The sequence below is a fragment of the Marmota flaviventris genome, chromosome 5, assembly GCF_047511675.1.
Source record: "Marmota flaviventris isolate mMarFla1 chromosome 5, mMarFla1.hap1, whole genome shotgun sequence".
NCBI classification, from domain to species: Eukaryota; Metazoa; Chordata; class Mammalia; order Rodentia; family Sciuridae; genus Marmota; species Marmota flaviventris.
The window spans coordinates 12,150,078-12,174,109 of NC_092502.1; the positions used below are offsets into that span (position 1 = coordinate 12,150,078).

General features: G+C 44.4%; 1 protein-coding gene across 3 annotated transcripts in view; it reads right to left on the bottom strand.

The window, feature by feature from the left end:
- Positions 1-24,032, bottom strand: part of Dock2 (dedicator of cytokinesis 2) — a 400,432-nt gene that overhangs the window by 258,095 nt on the left and 118,305 nt on the right. For all 3 annotated transcript variants that reach the window (XM_027938544.3, XM_071611997.1, XM_034636841.2), the window contains exon 26: positions 1,496-1,644. In XM_027938544.3, the coding sequence (XP_027794345.1) occupies positions 1,496-1,644 (149 nt within the window). The remainder of the gene's footprint in view (positions 1-1,495; positions 1,645-24,032) is intronic.

Here is a 24,032-nt window from a genome sequence, read left to right on the forward strand (position 1 = left end):
CTCATGATCGAAGTGTTTCAGATTTGGATTGGATTTGGATTTGGAGATATTTGCATATATATAATGATATATCTTAGGGATGAGTCCCAAGTCTCAACAGGAAATTCATTTGTATTTCATATATAGCTATACATACAGCCTGAAAATAATTTTATTCAGTATTTTAGTAATTATGTGCAAGAAACAAGGTTTCAAGGGCTGGAATTTTCCACTTGTGGCTTGCTCAAAAAGTTGATTATTTACATGTCTGTCACAGTTTTATTAAAGAAACAGACCTTGCTTTCATGTCCCCAATGCCTAGCACGCACTTGGCACATCATATATATTTTTGAGTGAATGAATGTAACAGATACTGCATTCACCTAGTAAAAAGAAGAATCTTTTAAAAAAATTTTTAGTGCAGCATAGTTATACATAAGAATGGGGTTCATTTGGTATATTCATGAATATGGATCACATAGTTTTCTTCATTTCAATCCCCAGCACTTCCTCTTCTGCTCCACCGCTCCCTCCCCGGATCCCCTTGCTCTACTCTATTGGTCTTAATTAGAATGGCGAGAATTGGGGGGAAGAGACAGGAGAGAGGCCACACAGGAAGAAGCTGATAATACCAGTTGACTATGAGATACAAGCAGTAGAGAAATCATAGATGCAGTTCATCCCGAAGGCTCTTTGAGGATGTTTTAGGGAGGAGAGCCGGGGAGGGGCAATGCTTACACACATACTTAAAGAAGGCTGACAGTTTGCATGGGTCCACATAGCCTTCTGAAACCAATCCCATTGAAGGGCAGACTCCCCTGTGGACACCATCACACATGACAGAGCTGCCCGAGGAGCCACCTCTTCCAGTTCCTAAGAATTCCAGGCCTGCATCTTGTCACTGCCTCTCAGCCGATTCTTGTTTTCTGCAGATTGTACCCTTGAGAAGCCCTCCACCTGCCCCTCTGAGACCAAAACCTTCCTCTTGGTTCCTCTGACTGATCTGTGTGTGCGTGAAGACTACCAAATATACACTGGGTTCACTGCCTCAGCCACCTCCCTGCCACTGTTCCGCTCAATCCTGGAGTATGGGCCTGGGTGAAATGCCCATTCCCCAGGAGCTTGACCATTTTTGCTATGCAGGGGGTGACTGGAGAGACAAATCCCAAATCAATCCATCCAGGAAGCAGGTACAGGTGCTTTCTTGATGGTAGAGGCAGAAGAACAATGACCAACCTGCAAACCAGGGCTCAAGCACATGGCAGACATCAACTGCCTGCCTAAGCCTACACCTTCATGCCAGGACAGGAGGACAAGGTGCTCCACACCTAACTCCTGCTGTCCCAAAGAATGGCTCACAGCAGGGAGGTAATGTCACCGGTAAAGTAGGCCCTGAGCAAGCCTGGGCTTCTCTCTTTAGACTTCAGCTGCTCTTGATCAGCATCAATATTTTAGAACTTAATCATCTCAACCCTCGGCTGAGCCCAGGACCACCCGTGTCATCAGGAGGACTCACCGCGTCCTGGCTGCTGAGGACCTCCAAGATGCTGTTGAGCAACTCCACGCAGTACTTCTTCTCCTGGACCTGGTGCTGCATCTCGTCCTTCTGCTCCAGCAGCTCCTTCAGCTCCTTGGTGATGACAGGAAGCAGGATGTCCCGGCATTCTAGAAGGAAGGTCATTCACAGGCATGTGGCTTCCCCACTGTTAGGTTCCTTTCTTTCTTTCATGTGTGTATGTGTGTGTGTATATATAGACACACATGCACACTTATACACATATATAATTACATATTATGTATAGTTCTTCATTAAAATTTTTATATTTAAAGTTATAATTATGTATAAACTATATTATATTTATATGTAATTATATTTTATTTTTATTTTTTTTAATTTTTCAAATTATTTGTTGTTCAAAACATTACAAAGCTCTTGACATATCATATTTCATACATTTGATTCAAGCAGATTATGAACTCCCATTTTTACCCCGTATACATATTGCAGATTCACATCGGTTACACATCCACTTTTTTACATACTGCCATACTAGTGTCTGTTGTATTCTGCTGCCTTTCCTATCCTCTACTATCCGCCCCCTCCCCTCCCCTCCCCTCCCCTCCCCTCCCATCTTCTCTCTCTATCCCATCTACTGTAATTCATTTCTCTCTCTTGTTTTTTTTCCCCTTTCCCCTCACTTCCTCTTATATGTAATTTTGTATAACCATGAGGGTCTCCTTCCTTTACCATGCAATCTCCCTTGTAATTATATTTTTCATTAAATAAATTATTCATAAATATATTATCCTTATAATATTACAATTAGGTTAAGATTTCCTTGGAATATCATTCACAATTCTAGTTCCTCCTCTATCCCCAATTCCCTGGAGGCAACCAGTTATTTCATTCCGTGTGTGTGTGTGTGTGTGTGTGTGTATACTCACATACACATATGGAATATATATAATATATACAGAAATATATGTTATATACAGAAATATATATATATATATATATATATATATAAAATAAACTCTCTAGTCATTTTTATTGCACTTTTCCTTTAAGTCCATCATGTTCAACTGGGGCTATGAACCTTCAAGGTCTTTCATATGACCTTGCATACACACATGCCATTAGGAAACATAATGTCATTTTGTTTTGCTTTCTTTTTAAAAAAGGGGCCTTGGCTGCATATTAGCACTCAGCACCTTGACTCTTTCCACTCACCAGTCTGTCCGGGAGCACTTTGGATGTTATTGCCTATCATGCTAACTGGATTACTTAACTAGGTTTATTACTTAACTAGGTTAACTGCCAAGATCCCATTCGTGGGCCTTCTCACTGTTGCAAACTGTACAAAATGTGAATAACTTTCCTCATGCAGCCTCGTGCACACTGCTTTCATTTTAAATAAATTAAGACTTTTGCAGGGAAGGGACTCTGTCTTGACATTGCTGTCTTGAGAAAGTTTTGGAAGGTTCTGAAGCCTAAACGGCTTTATCTCTTTATTTCCCTTGGAAATGGAAGGGATTAAAGAACAAAACAAATCCAAACATGTCTCAAGCCATTCACACCCAGGTGCGGCTGGAGCTGAGCTGTGAATTGTATACACCGTGATTTCCTTTAAATCAGTCCAACAATAGATGATGAACACTTTTGACCTTTGGAAGCACCATATTTCTAGAGTTTCAGGGATGAGAAACTCTAGACAGGTTCCTGCCTGTCAGTTACTTAAAACCTGACAAAAGTGATTAGCCATAAAAACAATGAGCAGCGGCAGAAATTAGGATAAGAGAAAGGTGGAAAGAGCTAGTTGCCATCTTTTGTTCTGTCTTGTTCTGCCTACTCCCTGCCTTCCTCAGGACAGACCTGACCCCATACATGGCGTCCCTCTGCTGTTTGAATCTTAAGGGAACATTTATAATACTAACTGCAGACAGTTATTATATTATTCACAAATATATTTATATTTTTTACAAATATATTTATATTATTCACAAAAATATTTTCCTTATTAAAATTTTAACTATTAAAATTAGATTAGTATTTCCTTGGAATATCAGTCCCAATTCTATTTCCTCTCTATACAATTTCCTGAAGACTTTACAATGTGCTGGGCTTCTAGACACCCTTTCAAGTGTCTTGTGTGAGTCACCTTGGTTAGTCCTCCAGGTGACCCCAGGTGGTAGGTGCGATTTCTCCCTGATGAGGAAAAAAAAAGGACTCCCTTGTGTGCACCACTAGGATCTGGTAGAGGAGCCTGACTCAAGCCTGTGCTCTTAGTCGCCCTGCAGGAGGCCACCTGGGATACCTGCTCCTCCTCCCAGAGCTATTCTGGGTCTCTGCTCTGATGGCTGGCTCCACAGCTTTCCCAGATTCTGGGTGCACCTCCCTATCTTCCAAACACTTTTATTTTAACTTAAATTTACCAAAGTAGGGTTCAGTTGCTTGTAACCAAGACATTTCAACTGGCAGCCTCACAACATGCCCTGAGGACATCAGAAGGAGAAATAGCTCTGGCTAGAAAGGTCATGGGAGACTTTATGGGCTGCAATAGAATCTTGTATGTCCCAGCTCTCACAACCCAAACTCAGCTTGTAGTCAAGTTCTAATCAGTGTAATTAATGTCCATTCAGCCCACCAAACAGTAAGCTCCATGAAAGTCGGACTGAAATTCCGACCAGAATCACAGAGTCAAGTTACATCTTAGGTGAATGAGCAAAAAAAGTGGCTTTTGAGTTGGCCCTAATACTGCCATAGGAAGAGCAGGGAATTAGAACAGTGGGTGATTTATAGTAGCCAGATGTAGGAGGAGTGGGACATTCTCTTGCAAGTGAAATAATGAGAGATAACATTTAAAAGGAAAGTTCCGGAATGCAATGGGAGGTGTTAGTTCTATGGAAACAAATTTGTAGGCAACAAAAAATTTGATTCAGTTATGCTTGAAATTATAGATGAAATCACAGGCCACCGGTTTAATAGCACTTTATTTGTTTACCTATTACAGTAAATTTAAGTAAGAACAATTCAGACATAAGAAATTTGCACTTAAGAGGTCATTGGCCTGAGGGTTTTTGAGAGTACAAGACACTGGGATAGACAGACATTACCTTTTGCTTAGTGAGATAAGGGGAAGGTTGCAGAATGTTTGCATCCCAATCACCATAGGATTTAAGTTTAATCTATACTTAGTCCTTATCTTGTCATCAGGAAGTTGAGCTTCTGTCCAGATCTATTTATTTAAAAAGGTCAAGGAAACTTTTCCACAATGTTTGTTCAGAAGTTTACTTTTAAATGTATCTTTAAAAGAATATTAACTAGTAACTTAGAAACTTTGTGTCATTCCCTGTGTTCAGATGCCTTTCGCAGGAAACCAGATGTCTGGAGTAGTGGGCTCTTTGTTAGAAGCTGCAACAATCTCACCAACTTGGGATAATTAACTGCCTGATCATGCCTCCACTGTTGTTCCCACAATTAAACCCAATAGAGGGTAAGAACTGTAAATTCTCCTATTACATTAGACAAGGGTTATAAAGTCTTCTTAAGTTAATTTTGACCATTTGACCCAGCTATCCCTCTCCTTGGTCTATATCCAAAGGACTTAAAAATAGCATACTACAGGGACACAGCCACATCAATGCTTATAGCAGCACAATTCACAATAGCTAAACTGTGAAACCAACCTAGATGCCCTTCAATAGATGAATGGATAAAAAAAAAAAAAGTGGCATATACACAATGGAACATTACTCAGCAATAAAATCATGGCATTTGAAGGTAAATGGCTGGAGTTAGAGAAGATAATGCTAAGTGAAGTTAGCCAATCCCCAAAAAACAAATGCCAAATGTTTTCTTTGATATCAGGAGGCTGATTCATAATGGGATAGGGAGGGGGAGCATAGGAGGAATAGATGGACTCTAGAGAGGGTAGAGGGGTTGCGGGGGAAGGGAAGGGACATGGGGTTATTAATGATGGTGGAATGTGATGATCATTATTATCCAAAGTACAGGTATGAAGACATGGATTGGTGTGAAAATACTGTGTATACAACTGGATATATGAAAAATTGTGCTCTATATGTGTAATAAGAATTGTAATGCATTCCGCTGTCATATATAAATTTTTAAAAAGTTAATTTTGTAAGAAAATAAATAAGAGATCTAACAAAGGAGGTTTACAACACAACAAAAAGACTTGAACTTCCATAATCCCCTGGGCAAAAGGGAGCCACCAGAAAATGTCCTTGAAGAAGATTCATGTCACTGCAGTGAAAACAATGGCTGAAGGACAAAGCCACAGAGAATGGTGATGATATCCTTGTAAGAATCCAAGTAGTGACACAGAGAACAGAGTCCTGGGACCTCTGCCCCAGATTTCTGACTCTGACACAACATATTGTTCTTCTGCTGAAGCTAAAGATTTGATAAGATCTTGAAGGACGGTGGAAGAAACCAATCAGGGGTGGGTAGTTGACTTGAGTTTACAACACAAGGAGCTGGGAAGGAGCTCAGTATGTAGTATGCTCAGCATCCAGGAGATCCCAGGTTCAGTCCCCAGCACACAAACAAACAAACAAAGTGTTAAAAAAAAAAAAAAAAAGACAACATCTTAAGAATAAAAGAGCCTTTTGCTTCTCAAGACAATGAATCACTTAAAATTCCTCTCAAGTAAGAGTACTATGCGATCACTCAGGCCTTTAGGAAGGAGATGCTAGAAGGCAGCTGCAGGCCTGGCTCATTCATGCACTTAGCTAACTCATGTGCTCATTCAGTCAGCCTGACATTCACTCAGTCACTCCACTACCTTTATTGAGGGGTTGCTATGTACAAGTACTGTTCCAGGCGGAAAGGAATGATCGTGGGTTAATCACCTGTCTCAGCAACCAAGGCAACAGAAATCAGAAGCAGATGTGTCTAGGTGACAAACGTAGAGTTTTTATGTATGTAGAGTGGCAATGTGTTATTAGTGGCCATAAAATACAGCTGTGGGATAACAGAGGCCAAATTTTGTACCCTAGTTAGGAAATCTCAGTTAGCTCCCATTTCAAAGTTTGAATCCAAGAGGAAACTGCTGATGATAGATTTCAGACATTAATGACAACCCCCCCCCCCCCCACAAGCCATGGGACTTTAAATTCCACATAACAATTGAGCTAAATTAGTAGATTCTAGTGGAAAGTTCTTACAGTGAGCTCCCCATTCCTAGGAGTACCCAAGTAATAAGGTAGCTGACTAAGGTCAGAGACGATAGAAAATACCATATCAGACAAAAGGTTGATCAATATGATTGAGTCCCCATCCCAAATTCTAGGATTTCATAAAGTACAGGTTCTGAGCAAGTAGGAGGAGGAAGGATATATTTGCAAGTAGAAAAGCAGTGGAGATGTTTGCATTTCTTTAAGTCACTGGGGTTAAGGAGCTGCAGACCAGGCCCCAGCAGCACAGGTAGTTCATCTCTCTGGAAGGCCGCTTCACAGATTAGCAAAAACCAGCATCCTCATAAGATGGAGGCTCCTGGTGCTGAGAATCAGCAAGATTCTCACCGAGGAAGCCATTAATAATATGGCCTGTTTTTCACAAAGTACTTTGTCTTCTCTTTAACCATGATTTCTCAGAAATGTTTGGCTCCTCTGTTTTCTAGATGAAATAATTTTTCTCATTTGTAATTGGAGCTATGAAATTATATTAGTCTGTAAAGCTTCAGGAAGCAGAGTTTCTAAATTGTCGCTTGATTGTCAAGCAAACAAACATAAATGGTTTAAGAGATAAATATTGCAAAGCCTTAAATCAATCTTCAGAGGCAGAGGTAATGAGTTCCAGAGACCTGCGCACCCTAGCAGGGTTCCTCCCTTGGGTGCCCAGAGTTTGATGGAGGCTGGGAGATCTGCCACCAGGTGACAAGTCCAAATTGTAATTCAAACCAGCCAGGGGAGGAATCTGCAGAGCCACTGACTCTTTGTATTTTAATCAAAAGGAGTTCTCTCTTTGCCCAGTGACTGCAGGGAGGAAAATGCAGTATCTCCGGTTTTCTCTGTTCTTCAAGAAAGTTTGTCCCTGTGGCAGCTGGTGCTCCCTCCCAGAATTCAGAGACCTCATCAAGTGTGATGTGCTGCCGCAGTCACCTCAGGAGTCGGGGGACACTTCACAACAAGGTGATACCTTTTCTCACCTGCTCCTCCATAACATTAGCCCATGGAGAGAATGAAAAGCACATCCTTTGTCCTCTTTGGAAAACCACCTAGAGGTACTTCAAGCCAAAAATAACATCCTTGACCATAGTCACAAGCCCCGTGACAGAGGAAAGCGCTCCCAAGAACCACACCTGGAATGGAACATCTTCCCCACGCATTTGTTCTTTCTCCTATGCTCTCTTATGGGGTTCACACAATGAACCTCACAAACTTGGGCACCACCTTGATTTCATCCTCTCTCCATAACTGATATGCAGTCCATCATGAAGGTGACCAGCCTACCTCCCAGCCACCTTCTCCCATATCCTGGGTTCCTGTCTCCTTACTACCTCTGCACACAGGAGTCAGTCCCCTGTGATCAGGAAACTCTTCAATGGCTTTCCACTGTCCTCAGAGAAAGTTGTATAAGCTTTTGGCAGCCGGAGGCACTCTGTGAGACCCCTCTACCTCTCCCCTATCACCACCCACCACTCCTCCACCTCCCCCCTCCAACCCATTCTTCTCTCCTCCTCTCGCTTGCTGTTTTGTTCTTTCCCTTCCAGTACTGGGGACTGAACCGAGGGATGTTCTGCCACTGAGCTACCTCGCCTGCCCTTTTTCTTATTTTGCAGTGTCTCCCTACATTGCCCAGTTTAGTCTCAAACTTGTAATCCTCCAGCCTCAGCCTCCCAAGCAGCTGGGATTTCAGGATGTACCCAGCTCTGCTTCTGGATTTCTGCACATTCCCTTCTTTGCCTCGAATGCTTGTCACCTGACTCTTTTTTGCCATCTAGGTCTTAACTTGGATATCGTAGGCTCTAGGACAACTTTCCTGGCACCCCAACTCTGACTTGGCCAGTTCTCCTCTGCATTCCCATAGTCTCCCTGGATACATTTCTATCTTGCCATTTATCACACTAGTCAGCTTTTCATAGTTGTGACCAAATATCTGACAAAACAACTTAGAGGAGAAAAGATTTATTTTGGCTCATTCTCTCAGAGGTCTCAGTCCATGGTCAGCTGACCACCGCAGAAACCTCATGGCAGAGGGGCAAGGTGGAGGGAGGCTGCTCAGCTCATGGCAGCCAGGAAGCAGCAGGAGATGGGGGTGGGGTGGAAATAAATGCTTCCAGCACAACCCCCAGTGCACCTACTTTCTCTAGCTGGGTCCACCTCCCAGAAGTCCTTTCAGACCCACCCCTTGATGATTCAACCATTGTTTAAAAGCTCTGCATCTGATATTGGGGATCATGCTTCCAATGTGAGAGTTTGGGGACACTTCAGATCCACACCATCAAAGTAGTCATTATCTATGGAATAGGAAAACAGTGAGATTCCTGTTTATCATCCAAGAAGTGAAGTTGAGACCCAAGCTAAGGGACAAGTGCTGCTAATCACTCCACATTCAAAATCAAAATTCTCTCAAGAGTTGGGGTACACCATCACCCCTGCAGGCCTTCAAGGGGTTCGGTACCAGCCCTATGCCCATTTGCATGCACTCATCGCAGAACTGAGAAGGTTTGAAGGGAGCCTCTGCATATAATGCAGTAACCACAAAGAGGCACCCTGCCTACCCTACCCCAAAGCAGAGACCAAGCAAGCAGAATCAAAGATGTCACTCATGAAGTACGTGAGACAAGACTGTCACCTGATGTCCTTTTCAGGAAAATGTCTGCTGTCTCTAATCTGGAATGAGACAGACTGTGGAATGTTCTGGAGTGCAGGGCCCTGGGCTTTCCCAGCCCCTGCCTTACTCTGGGGAAGGAGATTAACATGACCAGTGGGTTTGTATGGGGGTCCAGTCACATCCCATGTGGGCACCCACATTTATAAGCCAGACGGTGGCAGGTGCCACTTGGAATTTCATTCCACTCCTGGCCAGCCCCTCACTTTGTCACCAACATGGGTTAATCGACTCTTCAATCCTGGTCGATTTTTCACACTTTAAGGTGAAACTCATTTGGCTTTGGCCAAGTTCCTACTGATGGGGAGGCAAACTTGGCTCAGCTCAACCCCCTTGGGGACTGGGACAGCTCATGGCTATCAGGTCGCTCTGCCTCCCAGGCCATTTGGTGTGTGGGCTTGATTGAAACCCAGCTTCTCCCTGGCAAGACTGAGTGTGGCCTAAGCCCTGTTAGGCTCTGCTGGGCTGCTCACCCTCCCGAGGGTTCAGGAGTGTTTCAGAGTCAGAGGCACCTGGCTAGATCAAGGAGATGCCAAGGAGGGCCTCTGCAGACACTACCCAGCCCTGACAGTCAGCAATCCGTCCTTGCAGCCTCCCTCCCCAGCCAGTGTGCAAGAAAAACGAATTCCACCCACCAGGAAATCAATAGCTATCCACAAACTTCAAATTCCAGCTCAGGTTGCAAGCCTTTTACAACTCTACTATCATGTCCCCAGTGCATTTTTCTGTGGCTTCACATGATTCACTTTCTTTGCCCCCCTGAAAACACAATAATTACAATATCAAGCAAAATCCATGGCTCTCCCCCTAAGACCCTCAAGGCTAAACAAATATGGCCCACTCTGAGATGGCGTGGCTAGTGGCTGTGAGAATCTCCTCAGGTATCTTAGAAGGCAGAGAATCCTTCAGATGACATGCACTTCCAGAACTTGATGCTAGGCACCTCAAACCAAGCTCTTGTTTTTACCATATATCCTTTATAGCTAACATGTGATTTTTTTTTCCCACTCGACCTATAAGCAAGTGCCCTGTGATCACTTGGTGTATACCATGCAGAAATCTAGTGAGGTCAAGAAGAGTAGATTGATACTAAATAGCCGGAATTTTTTTAGAGGATAAGATATGAATGTGTACAAAAAGGAAATCCATGCTATTTATAAATATTATCGTAAATCTCTGATAGTCTTGGTATATTTATTTCTTAAACATATAAGCTTGATTGATTTTATCCACACACACATGCATACATACTTAGTCAATGAATACTTGCTATGACAGATGCTTTTCTGTGGGATATTATATTCTAATGAGCTGTTATAAGCAATTTACAAGGTAATGGTTCTCTTCTCCAGGTTGGATTTTCCAAAAGCAAACTCTGAGATAAAGTTTGGGTGAAGGTGACTTAGAAAGTGTTCCAGAAATAAAAAATAATAATAATAAAATAAGAAATAAAAAACCTCAAAGTGTAGTGGGAGAGGGAGGTCGTAGAGGGAGATGGTGGGTGCATGAGCCTCACAGAAGGTAGCCTCCAGGCTTGACCCACAGGTAGCTCTGGAGATGGAAGGCCACAGGGAGGAAGGACTAGAACATCCAGACCAGGGGATGGGCAGGGCCTGGGGTGTCTCCTGAGCACAAGCAAACAGCTCCTGCAGGCTAAAGGCAGCCCTGGGAGGCAGGTGCTGTGAGGAGGGTAGGCCTGAGGCCCAGGCTACAACAAGGGATCCCAATAACTGCCAGCAAGACAAGAAGCCAGGGAAGAGGTGGAAGAGAGCCTGCGGATTGACAAGGCCATTTGCATCTGGGGCAGCCAAGGCAGGCCACTTTGAGATGCAGATAACACTTGAGGTACGACCTGCTGGGTGCCCAGGGAATAGCATGCAAAGATCTCAGGGAAGAGCTTTCCAGGAAGAGGAAATGGCAGTCAAGGTCCTGGGGTACAGACATGCTTTGCTTGTTGGGGAATCACTTGGACAGAGTGTGGCTGGACTGCAGGAAAGGGAGATAGTAATGTGGACAACAAATTTAGAGCAATTGGCTGGTGCCAGTTCTTGAAAGGCTCTGGGCTCAGGAGTTTGGTTGCTGGGTGGAGATAAACATTTTTTTGTGTGTCTGTTTTTAATGGAGAGTGGAAGGTGTACATAGAGAGTAAGGCAGGACAAGGAGCAGGCTTTTTGTAGGGAGAAAGAAAGAGTCTACTATGGCTGGGAATATAGCTCAGTTGGTAGAGTGATTGCCTTGCGTGCATGAGGCCCTGGGTTCAATCCCTAGCACCACACACACACACAAAAAAAAAAAAAGAAAAAGAGAGAGGATGCTGTGCCAGGACCTGAAGAGTCTACTATATATGGAGTCCTCACTATCAGAAACTCTCTCTGTGGTATAGTATATCATTAGGACTACTTTATGGACAAGGGAACTGAAGTTCAGAGAGGTTTGATAGCTTGCCTACAATTGAACGACTTATAAAGGGCAGAGACTATTTAAACCCAGGAAATGTAATTCTAGAGCCCTTGTTCACAGCTAAGTCATCCTGTCTCCTTAGTGTAGGGGAGCAAAGGCAAAAGCTTGATTATTTTGCTGCAGTAGAGAAAGGCAGTATTGCAGACTCTAGGTTATGTTTTAGAAGCAGAATCAATGCAACTTGCCAGTGCATTCAACGTGCTCTGTATACGTGTGAGCATACGCATTTTAAAAAATATTTCAGTAAGAGAGCAATAGATTTCTTGTAGGGCTTATCAAATTAGGATCTAACCATGGAGACCATTTCATCGTTTCAACTAGCAAGTAATAAAAGACTCCCATCGACATCTTCCTGAAGGTGTGGAATGGTCGTCACGCCTTCCAAAAGCTATTAGGACAGAAGTGGCATGTTCTGACAGGTTCTTCCCCCTTCAGTGGCCCCATCAGCTCTTCCGCAACTGCTGACCAGCCTCCTCCCAGCCAGCTCACTGATTAAAACACAACTGGACTCCACAGCAAGTGCTTTTAGGAAAATAAAGACGCAGACATGGCCAGTTGAGCTGTGATCCCTGATCTGATCTGCTCCCTACTGCTTAGAGGGATTGCATTTGTGACCGCAGTACTAGAGGAGTGCCACATGGCCTCTTAGAAGACTGTGTCTCCCCTTGGGATGGAAGGAGAAGCTAACCCGAAGCCCTGGGGCTGCACCAAGTTGCCCCTGTACTGGATCACCTTGGTGACCCTGAAGGGACTCCTGGGAAGGCAACATGCTCCCTTTCAAATGCACAAAAAGGGAGAAGTGCATCAGACAGCTTTCTGATTGCCAAGAGCAGGCCTCACGTCCCTTGTCCCCTTTGTTTCAATTCAGTGACATGTGGAGTTCACATCTATTTCTAAGCACTCGGGATGCCTATCAGACCAGTCAGTGCCACCCAGACTCTCCAGGGCTGATCATCTGGACCCACAGCCTCTCTCTTACACCATACTACAGGTGTTCCTAAGGCTCTGTGCCCCTGCCCCCCTCTGGAGACTCACTTTGTTTCTTGCACCCACGAATCCCCGTCTTTCCTTAACAAGGGACAATTACAGATGTAACTTCTTGTGAGCAAGTCTGTAGCTGTGTGCTCAAACGTCAGTTTCTTAGCAGCTAGAGTCGCAATGACAGATATATTTTAATAAAGGACAGACACTGTTGGGAGTGAGAATGAGAGGAGAGTGGGATGCGGACCGAGGGGGATGTTCAGTGTGTGCCAGCTCCTGTTGGGTTCCAGGAATTCATCTGACCCCTACAAAAACCTAAACGTGTGCATCATCCCCATCCTAGGGATGAGCAAAGAGGAGCTCCAAACAGCTTGCCCAGGGTCACCTCTCTGGTGCAATGGCAGCAGAGACCAGACTCCATACACACAAGTCACAAGTCCTAGGAGTCACCACTCCCAACTGCGACACGTGCAAGCCAGAGGCAGTCACCCTTGACTTGGTCAACTCCTCTCTGCTGGCCTTAAATAGACTCCAACACTTGGATGAGGGGTTGTTTAATGCTTAGCTGATGTGTGCTATTGTTTTAGAAGGTTAAACCCCCAATTCTAGGATCAGCAGCAATGAATGTGAGTCACCTCGGGTTTGAGTCATTGATTGTTTTATTCAGCTACAGTTGGCCAAGGCTCCTTCCTGCATGTGGCTAGCAAACAGCTGTGGTGACCTGCACTGTTCAGCACCTCCTCCTCAGTAGACCATGAGAGCCTGGAAGAGGATCTCGCCCCAATAGAGTCATGTCCTCTCCTGCTCCTCCGTCACCCAGGAGGATCATAATAAGTGTAAGATAAATGAAGGACTTTGTCAGAGGGGGGCCTGCTTTGCTGGCACCCGGGCCACCCCAGAATCAGAACATCACTTGGTGTTGGGTGGTATTAAAATTCTTTCTCTGTGTGGTCCTTGGGGAAATGAGATGTGAGAGCTGGGGTGGGGGACAGAAGAGTCACACGCTCCTCACCCTCACTACGTCCTGATTGGCCTTCCAGCAGCACCTCCCTGGCTTTGGCTTTTCCTAGTCTTGAAGGAAGACACAGGGAAGTGGGGATCCCCAGTGTTTCTACTGCAAAGTTGTGTGACCTTGGAGAGGTCACTTCTCTTTCTCCAAAAATGAGGTTTTGATTGCCTCTTTCATAAGATCAAAATAAAACCTGGTATGAAACCAGCTGCAGTTGTTACATGGAATGAGGCTCTGGGATCTGATGCCATCTATGCAGAAGATGATTCTGAGTCAAAGCAGAGTGTGTGAAACTCCGAGCTTCCTTTAGCTACAGCTAACTTACATATGTATTTCACAAACACCTGTTCTAGACGTTCTGAATAAAATGGACTCATCTGTTCTAGACGTCCCGAATAAAATGGATTCAAAGCTGTTATCTGCGTCACTTGAAATAAATTTATTTTTGTCTGAAATAACCAAACTCAAGAGAACTGAGTTCCAAGAGATGGGTATAAATTGAAATGATTGGGACATATGCCTTAGCATTTCACCTTTCCCTTTTGTATGTGGACAGAGTAGGGAGGGCCCGGCAAGCTCTCTGAATGTCCTTTTACATCTGTTTGTTGTCATAATAATGACACGCACAATACTCCAGCCTCACAGGGACAATCCCCTATCGCTGCCATCACAAAACTCACAAATACCAAAAAGAACAAAAACCGACAATAGTGTTTTGGATCAATATAAGCAGCTAGAATTCCATTTCTGGGAAAAGCGCACATTAAAAGCCTCTTGTTTACATTTTAAGGCTAACAGAGGGGCCTTTCATTTCAGAGAATTAAATGAGAAAATTCTCCTGGATTCGAGCATTAGCAAAATGGAATGGTTGTGTAATTGTTTCCAATCACTGTCTGATTCTCTCCTTCTCTCACCTTCTCCTCTTCAGCTCCAGAGGAGGAGTGGCTGGGGGCCCTCACTTGTCACGCCACACGTTTAAAACCTCGAGTTGTTTAGTACAAAGGGAAAACTAAAAAATATGCGCTTCAAACAAGCTGAAGAACTGGAAGCAAACTTTAAAGAGGAAGGGGAAAATACCTACTGCCATTTTCCTCGCTATAACTAAAAATGGAAATGGGGAGAATGTATCCCCTGGCCTGGGTTCTTTGGGCTAAGAAGGTGGACAGCAGAGATGGCCCTCAGGGGCAGGGCTGGCTCGTCCCTGCTTGCTTTTACCACTGGTGAAACAGAGCCAGCGAGGTCCCTCCCTGGAAGGCCCACAGCAAAGAGTGACTTGAGAAATGGATCACACACTAGGCCAGATATTTAAATGAGAGAATCAAAAGGATTCTGCTCGGACCCTAAACCAGTAGAACAGCAACTGGGTAAAATGTGAGGTGGAAGGAAGTCAAGAGAATAAATATCCCACAGCAACATGTAATGAGCTCTCTGTACAAAAGAAGGACAATATATGGTCTTCACCCTTGGGGATGTCCCAGGGTAATAAAGAAAAGAACCAGTTAATGACGGAACGGTGTAAAAATCACAACTTAACATACCGCGTTTGCAATTATGTCCAGTCCCTGCAGATGAGTCTCAAATTGGATTTCTATGAAAGTGATATTAATGTTTTATTGGGGCAATACTTGTTCATCTATTTATTATTAGTTACATGTACTTCTTTCTATGCTATGTTAGTCCAACAGGAATGAAAGCAGAACGTGACAGATGTGGCAAAAGTCAAGAGGGGCTGCCCTTATGCCCTGGGGTGATAAGGAAAATCATCCAAATTCTAGCCTTTTTGGATCATTAAGGCAAAAGAGAACCAATTTTTGGCAGGAAACGTACCTTTTTCTGAATTCTTAAAAGGAAAAAAAAAATCATATTTAGTTTTAATATTAAGGTTCTACATTGAGTTTAGTAATGATTAGATGCTTTTGACATCAAATTGTGGATTTTTTAGCTCTGAGAAGAGCCAGAGTTAAGCAAATGGTTTTAACACATTTGATTGTGTTGTGTGCTCACGTGAAAAATGAAAAAAATAAATAACACAGGAGGTGGCCTTAGGCGGTGAGCTGTCCCTCCACGGCACTTCTGTTGATCTACTGATGAGAACAGCCACGCATCTAGATCCTACCAAATGCCAAGCATCACATGCAGCACAGGGGTGTGCAGGGCCAGGATGTAGGTGATAAAGAGACAGAAGTGGCCAGGTCAGGCACACATGAGCAAGATCCAAAGGTGTCTCCAAGGGGCTGAAAGTGACAAATGAGACAATGAGATTTGAAAGCCAGCTCTGGAGTTCTCCAGAACAAGAGTGAGGAAGTGGTTAGAATGAACGCAGTTTGGGAAAAAATGAGTTTGAGTGGCGGTAGGACATCCAAATGGAGATGTCAGAGGGGGTGTCTAAAAGTGATCCAGCATAGATGGGTGGGCACTACTTGAACTACGGGAAAGATACAGTGAACGTGGCTGCTTATCACCTAGAAGGATTTCCAGGGACAGTTTCAGGGCCATCAGCAGTGAGTGGCTTGTTCAGTATATTTGGTGGTGATCATGAAGACCATGGTAAGATGGAGAGGAGAAGGGAAAAGGAGGAGAAAGAGGAAAAGGAGAAGAAAAGGAGAAGACAGGTAAAATGAGAAAGAGCAAGTCAAGTAGAAGAGGAGAAGCAGCAGCCGCTGGTTGGGACCTGGAGGCAGGTACATGACAGGGACCTCAGGCCAAGGGAGCTAAAAGGTGCTTAGAAGCACCTTCCTTGGAAATTTTGAATTACCATAAGAATAAGGTTTAGACAGAGCTCAAAGGGGTTAAGCATCCTGAACTGCCACTTGCGTGCATGACCCAGCTAGTGAGTGTCTACGCTGTCCCTTCACCAGGGACTGCCAGTTGGGAGCAGGATTTCTCGGGAGGGCCAGTTGACGTATTGGCAGATCACCTGTAACGCCCCTGTTTGCTGAAGGGAGGGGAGGAGTGGTCCTGCCTTGCTCTCCCCCCCCCCCCACGGAGCAGCTCGCCCAGCCCACCAAAGACAAGGCCCATGGATGCGCTGGCCCGTGAAGAAGAGGAACAGACAGAAATGTCAGCCCTCAGGCAGGCTCCGTTCTCATTCCTCTGATGCAGGGATGGGAGCTACAGTCAGCAGCCGGGTGGAGTGTGCAGGGCAAGAGTGGGGATCTCAGGGGCTATCTGCGTGACCTTGGGCAAAAAACTGAGCCCTCTGTGAGGGGGAGCTATAACATACCTCCCCAAAGGAGTTGGCAAGAGGAAAGAAGACATATAATCAAGCAGCTCGAGCCGTGCTCCGCCCAGGGCAGGCACCATGGATATTCAGCTGCTGTTATTTAACTGTTAAAATACATGTGTCTAACTCTCCAGGTGATAGAAGTATGCTGTATCCAGTGGTGGTTACATGTGTGTATACCTATGCAAAAAGTTCACTGAACAGTATATTTAAGATCTGTACATTTTTCTATCAATTACATTAACATGAATATATGTACTTAATTATATTTAAAATATATGTATAAGTATATAGTATGCAGTTCTATTACTGTCACATGTGCATGCGTGACTTTACCACTCCAGACATATCAGAGTTATTGTAATATTTATGATTATAAGTCCACAAATTACTATACGGTGCCTACCACTATTTTCCCTGTTGAACATGGTGAGCATTCAGGGAGTCAGGTCAGTTGCCCAAGGTGTTGCCCCAGGACAGATGCCCAGTCAGAGTCCAGAGACTCTGCTCATTTTTTTTTCTTTATTTTTAAAGAAAGGTAAAGTCACCTTTATTTTATTCTTTGTACCTGTAAATCACTCGTGTAGATTTTGTTCCTACTTCAAAAACAGTGTCCTGTTAACATGTTTCCTAAATTTAGCCACTTAGTTATCTTATTCATTGTGAAAGACATCCATTAAAAGGCCTTCAAGTATTTTTACAATCAAAAAATGTAGCCCCATTATAGGAGAAAAAAAATTAGACGTTGTTTCCTTTTTAAAACCATTCAGGAAAAAAAAATGTTAAAGAAGGTAGATAGCAAAGCCAGTAAGATTAAGTAAAACTGAAAACTTCATCAATTTGCCATCACGAGATTGAACAGAGTGGACCTGGATAACACCTCTTCCCTGAGACAGTCCCATCTCCCCTCCTTTGTTGCCCTCAGGATGCACTTTGTCCTGACCAGAGGCTGTGCTCTGGAAGCTTGGGCTGAGGACCTTTTCGCCTCAGTGGGCCTTGGTCCTTGGCAGGGGGAAGACAACATGCAAACGGCCCTTGGAAGGAACAGCTGTCCCTAGTCTCTCGCTCATTCTTTCTCCCTCCTTTCTCCCTCTTCTCAGCTCAGCTCAATCCACATTCTCATTCATCGTTGACCCCAAGATCCCCACCTGGCAGAGAATGGTAGGTGATGAAGCACCCAGCAGAGATTGGCAGTGAATCAGTTACTGCAGGGAACACACCCTGACTCCCCAGATTCTCCCAGGGCCAACGATGCCTCAAGAGGAGCACTCAGGCCTCTTGCCAAGACAGCGCCAGACAAAGGAGACAGAGGGCTCCTAATTTACGAGGTGCTATAGAAATTAATTTTGTATGCCTCCTCCATTAGCAGTGTGTCTGAATTAACTATAATATGCAAGTTATCATGTTAATCTTTGATACTAAAAAAGAATGTATCATCATTAACCTTTCTAGCCCTGAATTTAGCAATGCAGTCTTTTTATTAGTCGTAATAGAAGTAGCATTATTTCTTGGCATCTCCAAACTCTCGCCCATCGGTATGCAGTTCCACCAGTCACTCTGTAAAACCTCTGCTGATTCAGAAGCCCGTTTTTCAAACGTTTGACTCTAACTGCCTATAAGTCACCAGAAGTTGACTCCACCTTCATTTTTTTTTTCCTAGTTTCCTCTAAATGAGAATAAATTTTCTGCTGAAGGTGCAGTCTACAGAAGCCTGTAACGGCCAGTGGAACGAGGCCCACGGAGAGAGGGGGCGTGAAAAGATTCTGCGGAATATTGTGAAGGGCAAGCCGACCCCAGGCCAGCAGCTCCCAGGTCTTCAGAGCTCTGAGACCCCGGCAGTAAAAAGTTACAACCAAGAGGAAACAGCCTGCTTCGGGGAACAGGAGAATAAATCAAGCAATACCAGGAGCTTCATAGTTACAGACAACCAGAAACTGCACAGAGAGAAACCCAGGACAACTTTCTTTCCAGATATTCAGTTGCTGTGTGGAAATCATAAGTGAAAAAATGCAGAATGTTCTAGAAATCATTTTTTTTTTCAGTTGGACACACTATATTTATTTTATTTATTTTTATGTGGTGCTGAGGATAGAACCCAGTGCCTCACATGTGCTAGGTAAGCGCTCTACCACTGAGCCACAACCCCAGCCCTAGAACTTATTTTTGATGAGTATTATTCCTATTTCATTTATTGTATACCTGCTAATCTTTTAAACAGAATAAGAAATGGAAATTATTTGATAAATTATGTTTCGCTGTCTTTTTCTTCCAGGCATATCGTCTAGTTGAATAGCAAGATAATCAGAAGTTAGAGAACTTCTTCAAAGGGGATAAAAAATATGAGAATATGGTCTAAAATATAAACTTAAAACCGAGCATCCATCCCTGGAAAATGTAATAGCATACAGTTAATAATTCAAAACATAAGTAAAAATATCTACACCCTGAAACTAAATCGGCTGCTAATCAACCTTTTTGGCCTCTAGGAAACCTACCAATAATGAGATTGCTGACAGATCTGGGTTCACCTCTGATATATGGGTCATTTTAATGTTTCCCTCTTAGATCTAATAATTGTTTTTCTGGCTACTACCTGAAAAAGACATGATATGAAATGAGAAGGAATTGGGACCAGCCATGTCCATCCTCAAAGGGTGTGGAACATTATAGCAGGAAGAGTCAAGTACAGTGTTCCCTAAACTTTAGTCAGCCATTATTTTTACCACTGGGAGACTCACCAAGGACTTGTCATAATTTACATACTGTGCTACGATGATTTTCTTAATATTTTTCATAACTTACATTTATTTCAGTTTGCTTCCATTCCTATTAAAAAGAAACTCTGCAACCTTGGGTGGAAACCAACACCCCCTGCCATCAACGGGAGGAGGAAAATTGAACACAATGGAAACCAACCCTCCCATTAAATTCTGAGAGCAAGCCTAAGGTATCCACCCTCTTGGTTGTCAAAGGAGACTAGTAGAAAAAGATTAAGGGCAAATTAGCTAAGCTGTAAGACCTCTGACATAATAAGGAAGACTTAGGTTGAAAGAGAAGGAAAGACTCCATGCTTCCGTGATGTCACAGAAGATCACTGTGCATGTGGGTTGCAGAGAGACACGGGGAACCTCACTCAGAAATGCTGGCTGCTGATCCCAATTCTGCCACTAACTCGTGGTGTCACCTTGGGTAGGTCATGCTCCTTGGGATCTCAATTTCCTTGTATGTAAAACAAGGGGTTAGATTAGACATTCTCTCCAAAGAGCCACTCAATTCTATCCATCCATCTGTGTTTGGTGAAATCTTTATAAACATATTCAAAAATCTCTCTTGATCATCTGAAGTCTGTGGTTGTTCTTTGCATTTACCCTGTTTTCTGAAAGTCTTGCCAGGAAAAAAGAGTAAAGCTTTGAAAAGACTAGCTATTTTGAGGGAAAAAAAACAAACTTTAAAGTTGCAATGCTGAGTAAAATCAATGAACTTGACTGCAGTCCACACAACAGAAGCTGGCCACCCGGGACAGATGCCCATGCAGCAGCCTTGAGCCTTGGGAGCCCGTGGGCAGGATGCTGCTTGTAGGGGTGGAGGGGGTCACGGCCATTGCCTCAACACCTGCCTGGCTAGACCGCAGTTCATGCCCATTGAGCAAAAGAGGGCTGATAGTAAATGATTGGTTTTATCTCCTAATTTCTAAGAAAAAAAATACATTGTGGGAGAAAAGAAAGCTGATCCGTAGTTAACAGTCAGCTAAAGTATCTGCAGCCTGGCTCATTGCAAGCTCTGGCACAGATAGGCAGGGTCCTCCATCCATGAAAGAATGACAACCTGCTTTATAAGGTTTCTGTCAGAAAGTGTAAGTAGTGACACTATTGCAGTATGTACGTGCGCCCTGTCTCACACATCATTTCTGTTTTCCTGCCTTGATATTTTAAAAAAGTCAATTTGAACAACATTTTACTTTGAACGCTCTACTGGCTTCACCTCTGAACTGGCAATAAAAATGAACATAGTAATTATAAATGAATAATTAAAATGGAAATAATAATCATATTAATTTGAAGCTATCATTTATGGAGCATTTATTACCACCCAGGGGACTGTAGTCAGCTTTTGTTTCATTTAATATCCACACTGCCTCTTTAATATCCCCATTTTACAGATTAAAAAAAAAAGCAGAACCAAAGGAACAGCAGATGTTGTCCAAAGTCACTGATGGATACAACTCAGAGATTATAAAACAAATGGATGAGCCCCACAGGGCTTCTCTAGAATTCAACAAGCTTTGGTAAAGGATATCACTTCAGAAGTCTTTTATGAATAAGACCAAAGTCAAGATCAAGATCATGGAATGATTAGAGGCTACCCAACTCCAATGAAGTCTGGAGGGTCACAATCTGCAGCTTATTGGTGCTTCTTGTCTTTTTCTCTTTAATCATTTTTTTAGATGTTGCAAACAACAAGAATGACTCGTGTTCTCCTCTGGAGCCCCCTGTGCTTTGCTCCCCTCTCAAGAATATCTGTGTGGGCTGGGGTTGTGGCTCAAGTGATTGCGCGCTCGCCTGGCATGCGTGTGGACTGGGTTCCATCCTCAGTACCACATACAATAAAGATGTTGTGTCTGCCGATAACTAAAAAATAAATATTAAAAAATTCTCTCTCTCTCTCTCTCTCTCACTCTCTCTTTAAAAAAAAAAAAAGATTATCTGTGTGCCATTTGAATAGAGTGTCCCATGGCAAATGCAGGCCAGCTTTTGAGAACAGCAGCACATCCTGGACATTTTTGTCTTTTCCAAGTGGTTATTGAATGCTTTGCATATACCAGAGGGTCACAATGCACACATTCAGCTGGAAAACCTGTTCTAAAAGTTGCCCTTCTTCTTAGAAAAGGTGATTGCCTCTATCCTGTGGGGACCTAGAGATGTCAGAGACGTGAGTATTCATAAGAGTCTAGAAGGAAAAGCAAAGACTGAAGTGTTTGGTGTAGGACTATGCACCCCTAGACAGCCCTGAGCCAGAGAGTGTCTAACATTGTCCTTGGGCAAGAACAAGCAAAGTGGAACTGGAGGACAGCTGATAACTGGGCCCTGTGTGGCTGTTGAATGAGCTGAATTTCCCCAAGGCACTAAATATTCCTCCTTCTGACCCTCAGGCATAGAGAGAGATCTGGAGGTCTGCAATTACACAGCAGGCATCGGGAGGATGTCCCCATTTCCCAGGATTAACCAAGGTGGGAGACACTACACAGGGCTGCAAGTCCTCCTCTAGGCTGGCCAGAGGGAGAAAGGAGCAGTTTGTCAGACTTGAGCCTGGGGCACAGAGCTGCAGGGAGCCCAGACAAGAAGCAAGAGCGGGAAACAGTGGCCCTTCCCGCTCCCGGCCCCCATGCCCATCTCTTGATATTTGTGGCTAATGCCTCTTGATAAACTGGGAAGAGAGAACAATACTTTCTAAGCTCGGGGAGTGATTTTCTCCTCTTCCCAAGAACCACACTAAAGCCACCGTCCTTTAGTGGGTCCCACCACCTACCAAGATTTGCCAACTTTGCATGCCTCTGAGAGGTAACTGGGACCCACTGGACTCTGCACAGGTCTGAACAGATGGCATTCATTTGAAAACCTCCCCTTGCAACAAAAGATGGGGCCCAGAACCCCATAAGCCCCCCTCAAAGCCACAAAGCCCCCTGCTGCAGAACAGATCCTGCAAAACATGCAACACGGTGGGGGTGGGGCAGTGAGCCCGAGGAAAAGCAGTTTTTCAAGATGCAAACAAACATTTGCGTGGGGAGACAGGCCCCTGAGGGGTGCCAATGTGGTCCCTACTGCTGCCTCCTCTCCAGAAGGCCTGGGCTGCCCAGGCTGCACTCTAGCCCCTGACCAGTTGGTCCATACACTGGCCCAGGAGGACAGTGCAGGGCCCCAGTATAACTGAGCATGCTGAGTCCTACAGAGTCTTTCAAGTTAGCCTGACACCGGTGCCCTCCAAACCCCAGGATGATAAAATGCCAGAACACAAGGCCAAGTAGAGCTATGTTGTAACTCACCATGGGAAGAAAAATTGATAAATCTTTCAACCAATTTGGGGGAGCCACAAAGATTTTACTAAAGCAAAGTAAAATTAAACACACATTAAACACACACACACACACACACATACACACACACACATTTTTTTTATGGGGGTTAAAATTTGGAAATCTCTTCCAAGCTGCCCCTGCCCCTCCCAGGTAACAGGGCCGTTCACAGCTGGAGTGGGGTTGACTCAGGCCAACTGGACTCACAGTGGGTGGAATAAGACACACCCCTGACACAGGATGGCTAGAGTTTATATTCTAAAGGATCAAGGCCAGAGCCACATGAGTCAAGAAGCTTCCCTCAATCGAGATATCACTGCCCTGTGTTTGAGGAAAAACTGCTCTCCTTGGCAAGGTCGGCCTTCTCCTTAGACGGCCCAGGAAGAAAACTGGCTGGGCTCTCTCTGGAAGGGAGGGTGACACAATATGGATTCCTAGGTTCACTCCATCTCCACAGGGCCACGGTCATCCCAGCCTGCCCACGCCCCCCAGGACTGAGAGCCTTCCCAGCCCTGGCCCCCCTGAAGCAGATGCAGAAGTAGCAGGGCCAGGGGGAGCTCCTTCCTCCAGGGGTGGGGGCAGCAGGTTTGAAGAGGGGCTGCATGGCGGTTGGAGGGGAGGGTGGCAGGAGACAGAGGGATCATACAGGGGCGAGCCCGAGCCCACCTGGACCTGACTCTGCCCAGTCTTCTGCAGAGTCTCTCCAGAGGCAGCTTGAGGACATCAGCCCATCCCACCATGGGTGCGTACTGGCTCATGGTAGGGACAGTGCCACCCAAGAGCCAGCGATGGCCGTGACTCCCTCCAGGCACTGGTACTACAAGCGCAGGCGGTGAGAAGGAAGCCCCGGCACCTCCCAGAGGCACGGAGTGCATCCCCTGAGCCAGGAAGAGCGAGGGCCATGCTGCCAGTGATAAGAATTGGTGTAGGGACAAAACAAAAACAAAAACTG